This window comes from Pipra filicauda, unplaced genomic scaffold, assembly GCF_003945595.2.
Source record: "Pipra filicauda isolate LSUMZ 115617 unplaced genomic scaffold, ASM394559v2 scaffold66_size7647185_pilon, whole genome shotgun sequence".
NCBI lineage: Eukaryota > Metazoa > Chordata > Aves > Passeriformes > Pipridae > Pipra > Pipra filicauda.
In genome coordinates this window covers 63259-78971 of record NW_024104831.1, presented here as the reverse complement: position 1 = coordinate 78971, position 15713 = coordinate 63259, and the positions used below count along the sequence as shown (strand labels likewise).

The 15713-nt window shown below is 38.6% G+C and overlaps 1 protein-coding gene across 1 annotated transcript in view; it reads left to right on the top strand.

Annotated features, from left to right (window-relative positions):
* The first annotated feature begins 363 nt into the window (after positions 1-363).
* ABCB5 (ATP binding cassette subfamily B member 5) overlaps positions 364-15713 on the top strand; it is a 35057-nt gene continuing 19707 nt past the window's right edge. Inside the window, exons 1-14 of the mRNA XM_027738947.2 lie at positions 364-418; positions 1082-1177; positions 2151-2238; positions 2404-2452; positions 3466-3610; positions 4053-4119; positions 4353-4544; positions 5609-5780; positions 6727-6851; positions 9174-9348; positions 10254-10367; positions 11230-11340; positions 13675-13800; positions 15089-15292. Coding sequence (XP_027594748.1) covers positions 1129-1177; positions 2151-2238; positions 2404-2452; positions 3466-3610; positions 4053-4119; positions 4353-4544; positions 5609-5780; positions 6727-6851; positions 9174-9348; positions 10254-10367; positions 11230-11340; positions 13675-13800; positions 15089-15292 — 1617 coding nt within the window. The 5' untranslated portion in view covers positions 364-418; positions 1082-1128. The remainder of the gene's footprint in view (positions 419-1081; positions 1178-2150; positions 2239-2403; positions 2453-3465; positions 3611-4052; positions 4120-4352; positions 4545-5608; positions 5781-6726; positions 6852-9173; positions 9349-10253; positions 10368-11229; positions 11341-13674; positions 13801-15088; positions 15293-15713) is intronic.

Below are 15713 nucleotides of genomic sequence, written 5' to 3'. Positions count from 1 at the left end.
CATCTGGATGGATCAAAACTGAGTAACGTGCTCTAGGAGACTGCTTGAGCAGGGAGGTTGGACGGGCTGAACTCCAGTGGTCTCTTCTAACATTAACCATTCTGTGGGACTCAGGGTGGAAGCGATGCCCCAGTAAGGGGGTCAAGCTGCTCGCCGTGCGCGGTGTGCGGGGCCGGAGGCGGCGGCCGCTCTCCGAGTGACCTGCGGAGGGCGGGAGCTGCCGGGCGGCATCTTCTTAGGGGCTCAGCCCTGCTGCGGCGCCGACCTTCACCTGAAACCCGAGCCGGAGGAGGGAGGGCGGTGCCCGCCGCTATAACACCCGGGCGGGCGGCGGCCGACCCGCCCTGCAGGGACCGGGGCGGCCGTCGGTGGCCGCAGCCACCAGCCCACCCGTGTGTGCGCAGCGTGGGCTGTGAAGGTAAGCTGAAATAACGTGAGGGAGAAAGCACAGTCAGCTGTCGAACAAAAAGGGTGTAATTATTTATTTATTTATTTTTAAAATCCGAAGTCGATTAGGCATTTTGTTATCATTGTTACTTTAGCCTTCATCAAATTCATGTGTGGCTTTTCATTTGGGGTTTCGGAGGGTTTTGTTGTTGTTTGGTGTTTTTTAACCAGCATATTTGATAGATGAAAAGTCTAGAGAGACTTGCAGCACCAGTCATTTGCTGCCTCTAAATCTCTCCTAGTACCATATGGCATAATGAGTTCATGTCTTTATCATTGTAATAATGAACATACTATGACTGCTCAATTATTTCTAATCAAACATAAAGTAATGAGGGAAATCCTCAATTCTGTAATAGATCATCCACAATAATTTCTGTATGACCTCAGGATTTAGCAAAAAAGACTACTAAAGCAGGCTACTGAGCTAGGTCCCCTTGTAAAAGTGTGCACTGTTCCTAATATCTCATTAATAGTAGTTATTTTGTCATGCTGTTACATATTTTATTTTCTTTTTAGTTGTTGTATTTAAATAGAATAAAGTTGAGACCAAGATGTAATGAGTCACGGAAAAATCCACAGAGGTGAACTCTTTAAATATTTACTAATTCTAAATGTTGATTTTTAAATGCAGGTTTTGATTAATGCAACTTCCTCATAAGGATACAACAAAGAAGAACAATGAAGGACCATTTTGTAAATTCCACAGAAAAGGACATCTCTGATGCTGGTAGGCATGAACACTGTATGCGTGTTTGAGGAATATATTCCACAGCTTTGAATCCAAAGATGCACTATAAAGCTTTCCTTAATGTTATAGTGGTTTTGTAGGAAATAACACAATGAGTTTCCACTGAACTAAAGCCACACCTGTAAAGCATTTCTGCATGAATCATTCCATCAAGTTCAACAAAAGTCATTTATGTGAGTAAAACTATTTAGGAGGGTCCTAGCCTTGTCATGAAAATGCTACTGAGGTAAGCTAAGATGGAAGCACATTGTTGTTTTTAAATGGTTGTCTAAACCAGTCATTATAGATTGACTGACATTAAAAACACTGTGTAGAAAATTCTATTCATAGTGAATCAGCAGTTAAGGTAAATGTAAATTAAATAGGGAGTTGCTGCTGTGAGGAGCCCGTTTTCTCCCCACGTTTTACAGCTGGTTCCCTACTGTGGTTGCTCATCAGTTTCTTTAGATACTTATTACATCTCATTTTATATGAATTTATAATTATAAGATTCCCAGGGTAGGACTCGTCTTTCGTCTTGGTTTCTGAAGCCTCTAGCACAAAGAAAGTGGAACATGTGGCAACTACTGCAATAGAAAGAAAAAATGATGATTATTACAGGCAAAGACATGTTTCTTCAGTTAACTTCCATCTCTTCTGTGCGGTTATAACCTTCACTCTAAGCAAATCCACTCATTTCATCAGGGCTTCTTCTCATTTGCATTCACTTCTGTAAGCATTTGAAGAATTAATTAACTCTTTCTTTTGTTTCGCTCTTGGAAATGGAAGTGGAAGCTTTTTTCTGGAGTAAAGAAGAACTGAATAGAAAGGAAGTTTCAAGAAAAATTCACCGGGCTCTTTCAAGGACATGAGGAAAACTCTTTAAATGCAAAAGTCTCAGCAGTGAAAGATGTGGGAAATTGGTGCAATAGTTAGATTATTAAGTTAAAAAAGTCTTCTTTTTATTTAACAGAATCTGCAAGCAAGGGATATGACAATCCCTCTTTCCAACATGGAGAACATCTTGAACAAAGTGACAAATTAAAGCTCAAGAGAAAAAAGTAGGTATTATTTGAACTCAAGACGTTGGCTGCTGGTAAACTTGTTTTATAGGGGCAGGGGAAGGAAAAGAAGAGTTTAGTACAGCTTTACAAAAAAAAAAACCAACAAAAAAAACCAACAAAATCAAACCCTTACCTTAATTAGTCTTTTGTCTTTTCCTCTAGGAAAGAAAATGAGAAGTCAGAAAAACGAATGGTTGGCATTTTTCAATTGGTTAGTATCCAGTTTAATGGCCTGATTTATTTTTTCTTTTCTTTATTTGTCATTGTGAGTTGCTTATGAAGTGCAATTAATAGGCAATGAAAAACCTGAGAAAAAGCCTGAGACCTACTGATTCTAAATCTCTTTAAGTTTTGCACTGTTATGTCAGATTCCCCTCTTGGTGGATTGGTGGCACTGACAGCAGTTCAACCTTAGTGCTGTTGGAAGATGAAGCTCACCCCTACTGAGGCTGTTCTAGGACTGCACAGGCCCTTGCCTTACCTCTAGTTACAAATGGTTTATCCTGTGTCTGACATCTGAGGGATCTGCTCTCTGAGAACCAGTAATATAGTTTTGTGCCAGTTTTCTATACAGCAGCTATTCCCAAATAGCTCTTATATGTGGACTTGCTTATTCTGGAACAGAGAAGTTTTATTCTTCTCTGGTTTATTCCATGTCCATTTACACCTTGTTAAGAGGGTTAGGACAGTCAGGAATAAAATGCTCTGATTTCAGATTAACCACATCCTAGGATAGCTATGGCAGTTTAAATTCACATTCTTCTTTAAACCAAACAAATGTTCAAGGGTAGATGAGCCTGAAGATACAACCTATCTCTGCTAAAATAATTTTCTACCAGAAATGACCAGAATAAAATTCTGGTCAATAACTCACTCTTGTTTACATTGTAAAGGCATTATCTTAGTAAATGTGTAACTTAATGGAACACAAAATGGTATTGTACAAAGGTCATCATCACTTACAAATATGTAGTTTTTTCTAAATGGAGAATCCATGTTCTGCCAATATTCGCTTAGCAGTCTTACTCAGTACTGATTTAAAGATGTGTTCAATTACTACAAGATTCTTATATTCTGAGTTTACTTTCAGTTAGAACGTTGTTACTTTAGAACATGTTGGTAGAAACAAAGCTGTTCTGTAGGTGTGCTGTGCTGTAGCAAATACATGAACTGTCAGGTGCAATGTCGCTCTTTTTTTTTCTCTTTTTTTTAATGCTCATGTAGTTTTGCTATGCTGACTGGATGGATGTCCTTTTGATGATAGTTGGTTTGATCGCAGCTGCTGCAAATGGGACTGGAATGCCACTTATGATCATTGTCTTTGGAGAGATGACGAACAGCTTTGTGCTAAGTGGTGTGGAATCAAACGGTAAAAAGTTAAAATTAGAATTCTCTGCATATTGCTTATGTTTTGCTACAGGGGATAAGATGCTTTTTTTCCCCCAGACTATGCACTTGTACATATCTAACAAATATATAACGAGAAACATTCATCCTGCTGGAAATAATCCAGTCGTTTTAATCAATCTTTAATGACAAGGCCAGGACAGAACCAAAGCATTGGATGTGCTCTTTATTAATGAACTTCAACTTCAGTGAGATAGTAAGGACCATGACCAACTTCTGTATCATCAGTTATCAGACATTAATTGTTTAAAAGTAAATGTGTATTTGCCAAATCATTTTGTATTTTGCAAGACCCCACTTGCAAAATACAAACATTCCCAAACTGGTGACCCCATATTGCCATGAATTATCTTCTACATATAGCACTTTCTCAAACATTACTACTTTTTATTTCCCCTTAACAGATACTTCAGTAAACAGTTCCAGCTGCCCATCAGTTCCAGGTGTGGATATAGAAGGTGACATGACAAAGTAAGAGTCTTTGTAGTTTTCCTGTTAGTAGAGTATCAGAGAATTTTCTTTTACTGTGTTATCTCTTTGAGCAGAACCCAAATGTTTGCCTTCTCAAAAAGATTTCCCAATAATGCATCACAGGCTTCAGTATTTAATTTAGTATGATAAATCAAGACTAGTTGTTGCTTTGTGTTCTAACTTGTCTCGCAAGATACAGTGGGGTCACATGGGCTTTTGTTCCCTTATTCCAGGTTTGCTTACTATTACGTGGGAATTGGCTTTGCTGTGTTGATCCTGAGCACCATCCAAGTATGGACGTTTTTGGTTGCTGCTACAAGGCAAACAGCAAGGATCCGGCAGAAGTTCTTTTTTGCGGTGCTCCATCAGGAGATGGCTTGGTTTGATACTACCCAGATAGGAATGCTGAACACCAGACTGACAGAGTGAGGGCTCTGGTCTTTTTTTACACGCGCACACACACACCCCCAAGTATGACATTTAAAAGAAAACTGCCATTTATCTCTGTGGAATAGCCTACAGAGAGTTAAGGAAAAAAAAAATACCTTTTCAGCTTCATTTGTGAAGTATCTGTGATACATGCATTGGAAGGGTTTCTGCTGTAAAATGCCTGACACTGGCTTTCTAATGTCCATGAAGTATGTGGCAGTCAGTGCTAGATAAACACCTCTGCTGCCTCCACCTAGTTTACAAACACTGAAAGCTCTGACATTTTACTGAATGAAAATGAGCTTGTACTTGCATCCAGTCAGATCTCAGGCTGAACTCTGTCCAAGCAGTTAGTCTTTGGAGCTTTTCCATAAACTTAAATAGACTTAGGGATAAGTACTGTAAGCCTCAAGATGCTATAGGACTGTATGTGTGAGCAGAATTTTTTAAATTTTTTTTTCTGGATTTTAAAGTAGCTTTGGACAGAACTGTATCCTGAAAGGTGTAAGAGAAGCTTAAATGAAACCACTCTCAACTCTAGTATTTCTATGTTCTGGAAAGAGAAAATGGAAATTATGAAAAATGGAGGTTATTCCAAATAATTTTCTGATGGAATGGAGGTAACCCTTCATCTGAGTCTGTAGCTAAAACTCAGAACATGAAATGCATCAGAGCTGAACAGAAGAAATCATTTGGAGATGGTCATGTTGGATGAGGAGGCTCCTTGACTGTTTACTTGTACTGTTCCATTTGGATGCCAGATAAGGGAGCTAGGTCATTTGTGACCCGGTGACAGGGCATAGAAACAGCAGAGAATGACGAAAAGTACAGTAAATGAAAATACAGTAAATGAGCCCTTTAAAATAGGAGGTTTCTGCTGTGTTTTGGCTACAGAAGAGCCTGATGGTACAGTCCAGTAGCTGTGGTTAGAAATTTGACTGTGCCAGTTAGGAAATGGCAAAGCTTCTGACATTAGGCCACACAGCATGAAAAGGAGGGGGAGGGAGTCACAATGAAAGGCATTCCAAGCTAACAAATCTTTTTTTATTATTATTTAAAGGGACATCAACACCATCCACGAAGGCATCGGAGACAAGATCTGTATATTTTTACAGTTTTTTAGCACATTTGTTGCAGGGATTATTATAGGATTCATCTATGGGTGGAAGCTCACACTGGTGATTTTGGCAGTCAGCCCTCTTCTTGCTGCATCAGCAGGAATTTGGTCAACTGTAAGTGTGTGTGGATTAATAAACAAATACTAGAAAAACATTACAACTCTTATGCACAGGAAAGGGGGAGAGAATGGAAGAAAAGTAGTATGGTTTCTAAGTTGTGAGGTTGGCCCCACATTTACTTGATGATTTCTGTTCTTTTCGTAGCCTTTCTCTGCGTTCCCAAGCACATACTTGTAAGTCGTGTTCCTTCTGCCTGCATGTTCTGTCCCTATGCCATGTTACAGGAGGGTAATGTGCATCAGAGAATCTTCCTTGCGCAGGGATTTCCTCATGCAGAGCATTGGTGAAGCCCAAGCACATGCCTGTGACTCTCACTTTTCCCTCCCAACACATACTTTTGAAGTTCTTTTAATCTGCACTTACATGTACCATGTCTCTTGCAAATGATTTACCAAGTTGCATGCTGCGTACAGAGTAGATCCTAGGACATATATACAGCTGCTGTAGACTGTAGTGATATAAATCAGCAAAATATCTGGAGAGGGTTCCCTTCCAGATAGGAGAACATTTTCTCATTTTGTGCTGTTGTAGCCACATTAATGGGTGTGGCTCATATTCTTAAGTGGCTTATATATGATTCTGTGGGGTTTTATTTTCCTCATTAAAGCATTTCAAATAAGCTAGGAAGAAGAATGTTAGAGGCTGTAAAGCAATTGACTTGCTTGCTTCAGTGTCTGCTGGCACGCTCCAGAGCAGCTATGGCACACCTCTCTGCTCCTGCACACATCCTAGTGGAGCTCATAGGCTGTCTGTCCTCAGCTTGGGAGAAAAGCGGATCAGTCATGAAACTCATCTGATGCTTGTGTAGCATGCGACTGTAATGAGGATACAATGATACATTGAGCTGGATTTGGGGGGAACTCAGAGGAGTTGACCTCCACTTTCCTAAAATCTCATCCTTTCAGTAGGCTGCAATAACATCTGGTTTTCAACTTTCCAGCTCCTGGCGTCCCTTACTGCTAAAGAGCTGTCTGCTTACGCCAAAGCAGGAGCTGTGGCAGAAGAAATTTTGACAGCAATCAGGACTGTTGTGGCTTTCAATGGACAGCAGAAGGCATTAGAAAAGTAAGATTTTAACTAATAATTATATTTAAAATATGGAAAAGGAATTTGAGTTGTGAGGATTTGGTTTATTTGGGTGGGTATTTTTATTTTTTTGGGAGAGGCAAAGGAATAACATTCTCCTTAGAATAATTTTATCTTTGTCAATGGACAAATGACCTGAAAACAAAGATGTGTAAATAGACCTAGTCAGTGAATACAGACTACTTTGTGCTATCATCGCAGCATAGATTAAAATTTCTCCTCTGATTGAGATCTGGAGTTGAACTTAATGTGGAAGTGGTGGAAGGGCTGTCTTCACCTAGTAGTCTGACATAGCAGAGCGATGATCAGTTGCTTATCTTATAGAGCACGGGTGCTCTGTTCTGATATTTGAACTTATATTTAAGCTACACTGGATAACAACCTTAAGTAAAATCACATTATTGATTTTTACTACTTTTATGATTTGCAAATACCACTTGTAGTTGATCAGTGTTGGCCCTAGTCATATGTAAAAGGTGAGGTGGTTGTGGCTGGCCATGAACTTGTTCACATATATATCAGATAACTCAACAAGCGTAAATAATAACAATCAGTATACAAATAAAGGGCATCATTGATTCCATGCAGCTGGGAAAGGCAACCCAGAAGACCTGATTCATGAAACTCCTGTATCTTTTTCAACTCTTATGTTTGCCTTGGTCTCGTGCAAAATTTCTAAAGTGATGTCAGCCCTAGCTCAGTGTCCTACAGCCTTTATTTGCCTGCTTCTAAGGACTGAGGTCTGTATTCTGCTTACTGGGAATTGTCCTTAAGATGCAACACTTTCTGCTTACACAGTAAAGGCAAAAAAACCCCTTAAGATGATCTAGATCAGTTGTCCCCCCTCCTCTCCATCTTCTGTGTCTGAAAATCTAATGGTAGGAGCTGCTCCAGACTACTTTGTCTAAAGACAAAATAGCTGATACCTGAGTAACTCCATGACAGTAAGGCCTTTCCTTTATGTGGTTGACTGGTCAGCCTCTTTCAAAGCTCTACCTCCATTTAATGTAAAAACAGACAAACAAAAAAGCAAACAGAAAACCCCCACCAAATCGAAAAACCCCATGGTGGCTCTACTAGGAACAGACAAACTCCTATCAGGGACTGACTAGGGCATTTTGCAGATATGGGTTTGTGACTCCTATGCTACTCTTGAATGCTGGTCTCAGAGATGGAAAAGCATCGTTTTGCTGCACAGTGCCTCTACTGACCACAAATGCTTACTCTTGCAAGGGACCTTCAGTCATCTTCTCTTTGTGGCAGTGGCTTGGCTTTTCCTCTGTAGCTGAGTGATCACATGTATTTGTCACACTGCTTAAACCCAGTACCCGCTTCCCTGGAAGACCTGTGATGCTGCTGACTCAAGGGTAGGGCTTGGTTTGAAGAGCACAATCAAGTCAGAACATTTAAATGTATTTGGCTAAGAAATGCAGCATTGATGACGTGAGAAATTTACATGAACAAAATTAATGCAGTTTTTAAAGATTGCTTCTCAGCTGACTGAACTGCATGTCTTCCTAGTATGGGAATATATTGTATAGAAAATACATATTGGGGAAAAAAGTGCAAGCTGCTGAGCATGTCACTGGAAGTAAAAAAATACACAATTCCTAGGTTACACTTTCCATAATGAGCTTGAGTAAATGAAAACTACTAGCTGTAAACTATAGATTAACGAATTTGAAGTATCCTTAGAAGAAATCATTCTCACACTGAACTTGTCAGTCTTTATACTGATCTTCTGTGTCCTCTTGTTTCCTGTTTTGCCGTATTAATCAGTAAACTAACCTAAGGGAAAGATGCTTGACTTCCCAGAATGGCTAGTAAGAGAACAACTCTGGTATCAGAGGATGCTCTCTCTCATTTACCTCCTTCCCTAGTGCCTGGGGTTGTTGGGGGCTTTATTTTTATTTTACCTTTTTAAAACATGGAAGACTAAACCTTACCTCTGGTAGATAACACTGATGAAACTTTGTCAAGGTTTTCTTTCAGAATTAATGGAAACAAGTGGTTCAAGACAGGTATTGTGTCTTCCGTCATGATAACAAAGTCATGATGCTCAATTGTTTTCTTAATCTGTCTTCCATAACACATAAGTATGCCAATGTTGCCAGCATATGTCAGAGTAGATTTATTCAGATGAATTATATCCCTAATAGTCCTCTGTCAAAAAAATAATCTGTATTCTCTTTCAGATTTTAGTTTTATTATATAAATCTTTTTAATTAAGAAAAGGGCACTGGGAAATAGCAATCAGAATGGCATGTAGTACCTGTCAAATTTTTCCTTATCCACTTTCAGATACAATGCTAACTTAGAGACGGCTAAACGTGTTGGAGTGAAAAAATCCATTACCACCAACACATGTCTAGGTGTTTCACAGTTTGTTATCTTTGGGTCCTATGCACTTGCATTTTGGTATGGAACCAAGCTCATTGCTGAGGATGAACATTATGACATTGGCCGTCTCTTAATTGTAAGTACATCAATGCAACTTTGAAAAATGTTCTGTAACTTCAGGAAAATAGTTATACAAGTGGTGTATCTATTTTCTGCCTTGTGCTTGCTAAATTAGCCGTTACAGACTCACTTGGTATAAAAGAACTGAAAGGTATTCATCTTGCCTAGCTTTTGATATAACAAGCTTGAACAGGACATTTTGTATTCCCACTCTAATCAATGCAGAGGCAAAAGTGTCTGCACTTTTCTCACTTGTCTTGGACTCTATTTGTAGAGTAGGATGAACAACCAAGAGCTGGTGGTTAAGAAGTGAAGACAAGTAATCTGGATTGCCAACAAATTTCTACCTAAACAGAGATGAAATGGATCTCACTGGTGTGCTAAATGCGTACGGAGTTCTCAAGATCTCATTTAGCCACAATGTCTTCTGTGCATTTTGTTGTTGTTTACTTACGTGTTTTTAACAGTACCTTACCAATATGTCTTATGTCGGTAATGGTTTGGGGATATTTAGCTATCTTATTATCATCACAAGTTTGGCTACATGCTTAACTTTCACGCTCTCCTCAGTATGCTTCCTCACAGCATGTTAAGTGAATTGTGTGTTAAGAAAATCTGGGTTAAATTTTGTGAACCTCTTAACTTTGGGAACATCTGAAAAACAACAGAGAAAGATATTTGTACATAATAGAAAATGCAAGAACATTAAAAAGAAAAGTAATTCATGCCACAAAGGCATGTGTCAGTAGTTATAATTTACTCCAGGAGAATGGAGTGTACATACAAGCAACTGTGAAATATACCTTTCACCTTTGTATTTAATTTTCCTGAAAAGGGTTAAATGCCAAAGTCTTTTGAGTGCACATGTGGGCACTGGTGACTTTGTAAGCATTAAGTGTGATGCTCACTCCATCTCCACAGGTGTTCTTCTCTGTGCTTGTTGGAGCTTTCTCCCTGGGCCAGGCAGCTCCCAATCTGGAGAGTGTGGCTAAGGCACGTGGAGCTGCCTATGAAGTATATAAGATTATCAATAAGGTAAATATCTAAGTAAGTAGAATACAAGGCTTTCAACCACACTTAATTTCCCCTTCCTCTCTTTTTTTTTTCCTCTTGAGATATAACAAAAGCACTCTAAAGCCCCCAAACTATGAACTTGATAGATGCCTACCACAGAAACCCATAATAGTTCATATGAAGGACACAACCTCTTTATTTGTTGTAATGGATGCTGGGAAACCTAGCATGTTTATCTGAGATATATGGTTGAGGTCTTTCTCTAGTGTTAGACTTTCAGATCCAGAGGAAAAATGGTAAGGCACTGTACTAATTTTTAAAAAATGCATATGTGCAGAATTGCAGCTGAGCTGTGGTTTATTGTGGAAGGAGTTGGTGAGGAGGGGATTAGTATTGCTATTGAAAGTTACAATATTAATAATCTGTGATGCTGATGTTGGTATGAAAAATTTTTCCACATTATCTTGGTCTTGCTGTACTATGCAGCAATTGCATGTCTGTATATGTAAAATATTTTAAGCAAGTAGGACTAAAAAGTTCATGGAGAAATGGCTACACTGTTCTTCTTGATGTGAGTATAAAATCTTCCTGTACAGATTACTGAGGGCCATTTTTGGCTGCAAGATAATGCAGTTAAGTTCTGCAATTACAGATTTTCTGCTGTGGATTTTGCTGCATTTGAAAATCTTCTATATTTGTGAAAGTAGAATTCACAGTTACATGTTCCCCTGTAATCAGCATCTACTGAGTAAAATGCAGCAACTCTGCAATGATATACTGCAGTGTAAACCAGCACCTGAGAGAGTAAACAACAGTGTAGTTAGCAGAAATAACAGTTCCAAAAGTGACATAACAGTAATAGATTCTAAAAACCTCTTTCCAGAAACGGCTCATAGACAGCAGTTCTAAGGAAGGCTACAAACCAGACAAACTCATAGGAGAAATTGAATTCAGAAACATCCATTTCAGTTACCCAGCGAGACCTGATGTTAAAGTAAGTGTTTGGTTTAGATTGCTGAACTGAAATTCTTCAGCCTGTGTCCATATTTTTGTCTGATCTTGTTGTTCTAGAATGCCAAATGCGTTCCTGTTTGGGGGGTGGACATTATTTTTCCCTCAATAGTGCACAAAGTTCTAGATCTACTGTCACTGTCTATCTGTTCACAATTCTCTTCTGCAGGAAAAATTTAAGAATATGTATTGCTCCTAGTCTGAGTTTCTGTGAACAAGCACTCTGATAAATCAAAAGAGATTTTTCAAAATTAAAACTTCCAGACTTTAAACAGTTAAGTCAAGAAGTGGCTTTTTCCAGTTCCTTGGTCATTCAGAGTTGCTATGATATCCCATGTGAAAAATTATCTGTGAGGTAGACTTTACAACAATATGTTATCAAATGGATTGAAACGTATCATCCTAAATATACATTTGGAAGTCAAAAGTTATATTGGGCAGATGTTAAAATTGCTGTTCGATAAACTGTTGTCCCTGTTCTTTGCTAGTTCCTTTAGTGACCTATGTACATCATCTCATGGTGATTAATTACTTTTTTGGTGACACAATTAGTATGACCTCTTTGCCCTATTCAACAGTTTATAATCTTTTGAACACCTTGATAAAGATAAAAGAAAAAGGAATTTGCTGCTGTTGTTGCTTGATGAAGAAAGAGAATGGAATAGAGCTTTCAAATGCCAACAATTAAAAGCTCGATGTGCTGATTTAGTGGTGAGAATGGGGAGCTTCTTATCACTGTGGCTATTTCTTTAGATGGCTCTTCCTACCTCAGTCATCTGAGGTCTGTCCCATTGAGTATCAAGTGTGTTTCCAGGACACTGGGGTAGCTGAAGGGCAGACTCAGAGCTGGCCTTCCTTCCCTAACTGTGAGTTGGTGCAATGCATCTTCTGTCCCTCTTAGGTTTGGGAAGAATTCTTACTTCCCTCCCATTTGACATGCTTATCAGCCTGAACATAACATAGCTTATCAGCCTGAACAGCATTTTTAGGAAGAATATGAAGACTCTGGTCTGTCACTTCATATTTCTGATCTAAGTCAGCATCTCTCCATACTAAGAGCATCAATGTTATTTAATATATCCAAAAGGAATCAGCAATGGTGTGTAGAAGTTATCCACAATCTCTCAAGCAATTGATGCAATACAGTATAATCTCCCCTGTCCACATTAAACTAAATCAAAGAGATCTAAGGAGTCTAGATATTGCTAGTTTTAATCTTGGCAACACCTTGTCTGATGAGTTAGAAATAGCCTATTATGTGGTTGTGACTATTTGCATCTGGAGATACTATGGTATCCAGAATATGGTTCTTTCTTGATAATGCAGGCACCAGGATATCAGCTTCTTGGAGATAGAAACCCTGCTGGATGTAAGACAGGGAAAGGAGAGGAATATTGCAACTGTTTTAATCTCTCATTGCAAAAACATTTGTAGGCAAAATTATAAATCAGCCTGGTATAAACAAGAGGAGTTCCCATAGCAGCCAAATATTTTGGCAGCTACACAGCATTACTCGTATATGACATGGACATCTTTTGAGGTAAAATGTTCCTTAATGTGAAAATAGCAACAAAGATACCATTAATCTGTAACTACTCCCCAGGTTGCTGAGTCTGTTAACAATAAGGAATGAGATTTACTAAGGGCTTTCCAGCAGTTACCTGGTCAAAACAGCCATTTATATTCTAAAAATAGAAGAAGGCAAGTTTGTTTCTCAACCATCATGTTTAGCACCTGAAAAATATTTTTCTGTGATATTCATAATTGAGTGTTATGCCATCGACTAAGCACTGGAAAACGAAGGACAGCAGGAAAATGGAAGATCTCAAGCCTGCTATCAGATCACACAAACTGGAGAAAATGAGCTATCAAGTTTAGAGTATTGTGGCTAACTCTGTATTTGTTGATTTGAGTGTGCTGGGGAATTTTCCCAGGAACTGGAATGCAATGGTCTATGCAAGGCAACTCTTAAAATGTTTCTTGGCATGAACTTGACCTGTTCCAGTTATCAATCTTCTCAAATAATTCACAGGCTTGGTTTGGTAGCCAGAAGGATGCAGGGTTCCCAAAAGACAGATTGCATTTAGCCATCCTGTTTCAAAGGCTAATACACTTCACAAGCATAGATGCAGCCTTTTTCCTATCAGTGCTTCAAAATATTCTCAGGGACAATTAACTTATTAATATTGCCATACCTTTAGACTGTGGCCCTTACTACTGCCTTGATTATTACTGAAGTTATCTTGACAAACTGTTCTCTAACCAAACTTGTCAAACTAAGATATGTTTGTTTGTTTGTTTGTTTGTTTATTCCCAGATCCTCAAAGGTCTAAACTTGAAAGTTCAAACTGGGAAGACCATTGCTTTGGTTGGTTCCAGTGGCTGTGGAAAAAGCACTACTGTTCAGTTGCTGCAGAGATTCTATGATCCTGACCAGGGAGAAGTGAGTGTCTGTATGTGAACTGTAAAAAGCTATTAGGACAAGCATGAGTTTCCCATATTGACTGAACCTCGTTTTCTGTTCGTGCTGAATTTGAGCATATGTCTGCATCATCTGTATTTCCACAATTTAATTTTCAAATGAAATATCTTCTCCTATTGGCTTAACTTTGTTATTCTGCTCATTCTTACAGTACTATGCCACAAATAGCAAATACCACAAGTCTTTTAATATATGCAAGATCTGAATTTAAAATAATTTTTATCAGCAGTTGACTTCTAAAATTCTGTGCGCTTTTTTAAGCGAAGCATAATCTAACAATGTTCTGCTGTATTTTGCTTCCTTTTCATTGCATGTTAACTAACACCTGGAGAGAATTTTCCTATTTTAAATGGTTGTTTGCTTGGCTAGTTTTTTTTCCTCTATCTGCTAACCCACAGCAAAAGTTTCCATCATTACGCTTTGTATGTATGTCTTATCATTAAACACTAAATCCAGTCAGTAAATGGTAAATACTTCTAAGAAATTTCCAAAGGAAAAAGAAAAGGGGGAAAATAAACCATATATTTTTAAGGAAAATGTAGTTTTTATTTTAGATATTTGAAGAATGCTACTTAGTTGCTACTGCTAGTTAGAAGTAGGTAAACATTTTAAATATTAAACATTGAACTATCAGTGCATAATGTACCAGGGCAACTGTTATCGACATGTTTCTTAGTGTTTCTGTGGCTGTTCATTCCTGCCCCCATGCCTGATTTTGCTGTGCCAATGTTCATATGACCACATTGCAAATTATCTAGGTTAAAAATAGCTTTCCCTTTCTTTTTAGTCAACTTGGATTATTTCTTTGGTCTGATGTAAAGCACAGCCACACAGGCGATTTTGTAGCCACAACTGTGAGGACAACAAACTGACACAGGGGCATGAGAACTGGGTAAAAAGTATGCAAAGAAGCTGGAAAAGTCTTAAGCGAACTCAGATAGGATGGCTATTGGGGGAAACCAGACCAAAAAACAAACAAACAAACAAACAAAAAAAACCCCACAACAACCAAAAAAAACCCCCCAATATCTTCTCTGTTTATGCTGCTACTCACCATTTCCCGGCTTGTACAGTGGATAGAAAAACTGCAGTTGTAGCTTCTCCCCCAACATAGTTTTCTACTAAAGAAAACATTTTTTTCTTTCTTGACCTTGTAGCTGATACTAAAGTCAAGTAATGGTAATTAGTTGCTTAATTAAGGAACACAATGCATTTCCTCAACTTCTTTAACATACTCTTTTCCTCTTAGATTACCTTAGATGGTCAGGATATTCGGACACTTAATGTAAAGTGGCTACGAGAAAATATTGGAATTGTGAGTCAGGAGCCTGTTTTGTTTGCAACCACAATAGCTGAGAACATTCGCTACGGCAGAGAAGACATTTCTGATGCTGAAATTGAGCGAGCAGCCAAGGAAGCCAATGCTTTTGACTTTATATCTAGGCTGCCTGATGTAAGTTCATTAACTTCTTTTGAGTGTAAGAATGGAAGGTCCATTTAGGCTGGTGTCCTGTTTCTGAGAAGGACAGCGTGGAAATTTATGATACACTACAACTTCTCAAAATACTCTTATAGCCTCCAGCAGCTTTCAGTTTAGGGAGTTTTTCAACTAGATATTGTACCTTTGGTTGTTCTCAAAGGACTTCTGCTGAAGTCTGGGAAAAAATGTCAATGCCTTAACTGAGGAGAAAGAGAGCTTCTCAGCTATATGGCCATCCTTAATCATCTCATGCAGCATGGGAAGAGTTGGGCTTTTAAAGAGAAGATCCAGAAATCCAAAATCCTTTGTCAGAAGCTGTCTGTACATTCAATAGCAAATTGGTGGAGTGACTGGACTTTGAGACTTACCATTTTAGAGTAAGTGACACAGTCAG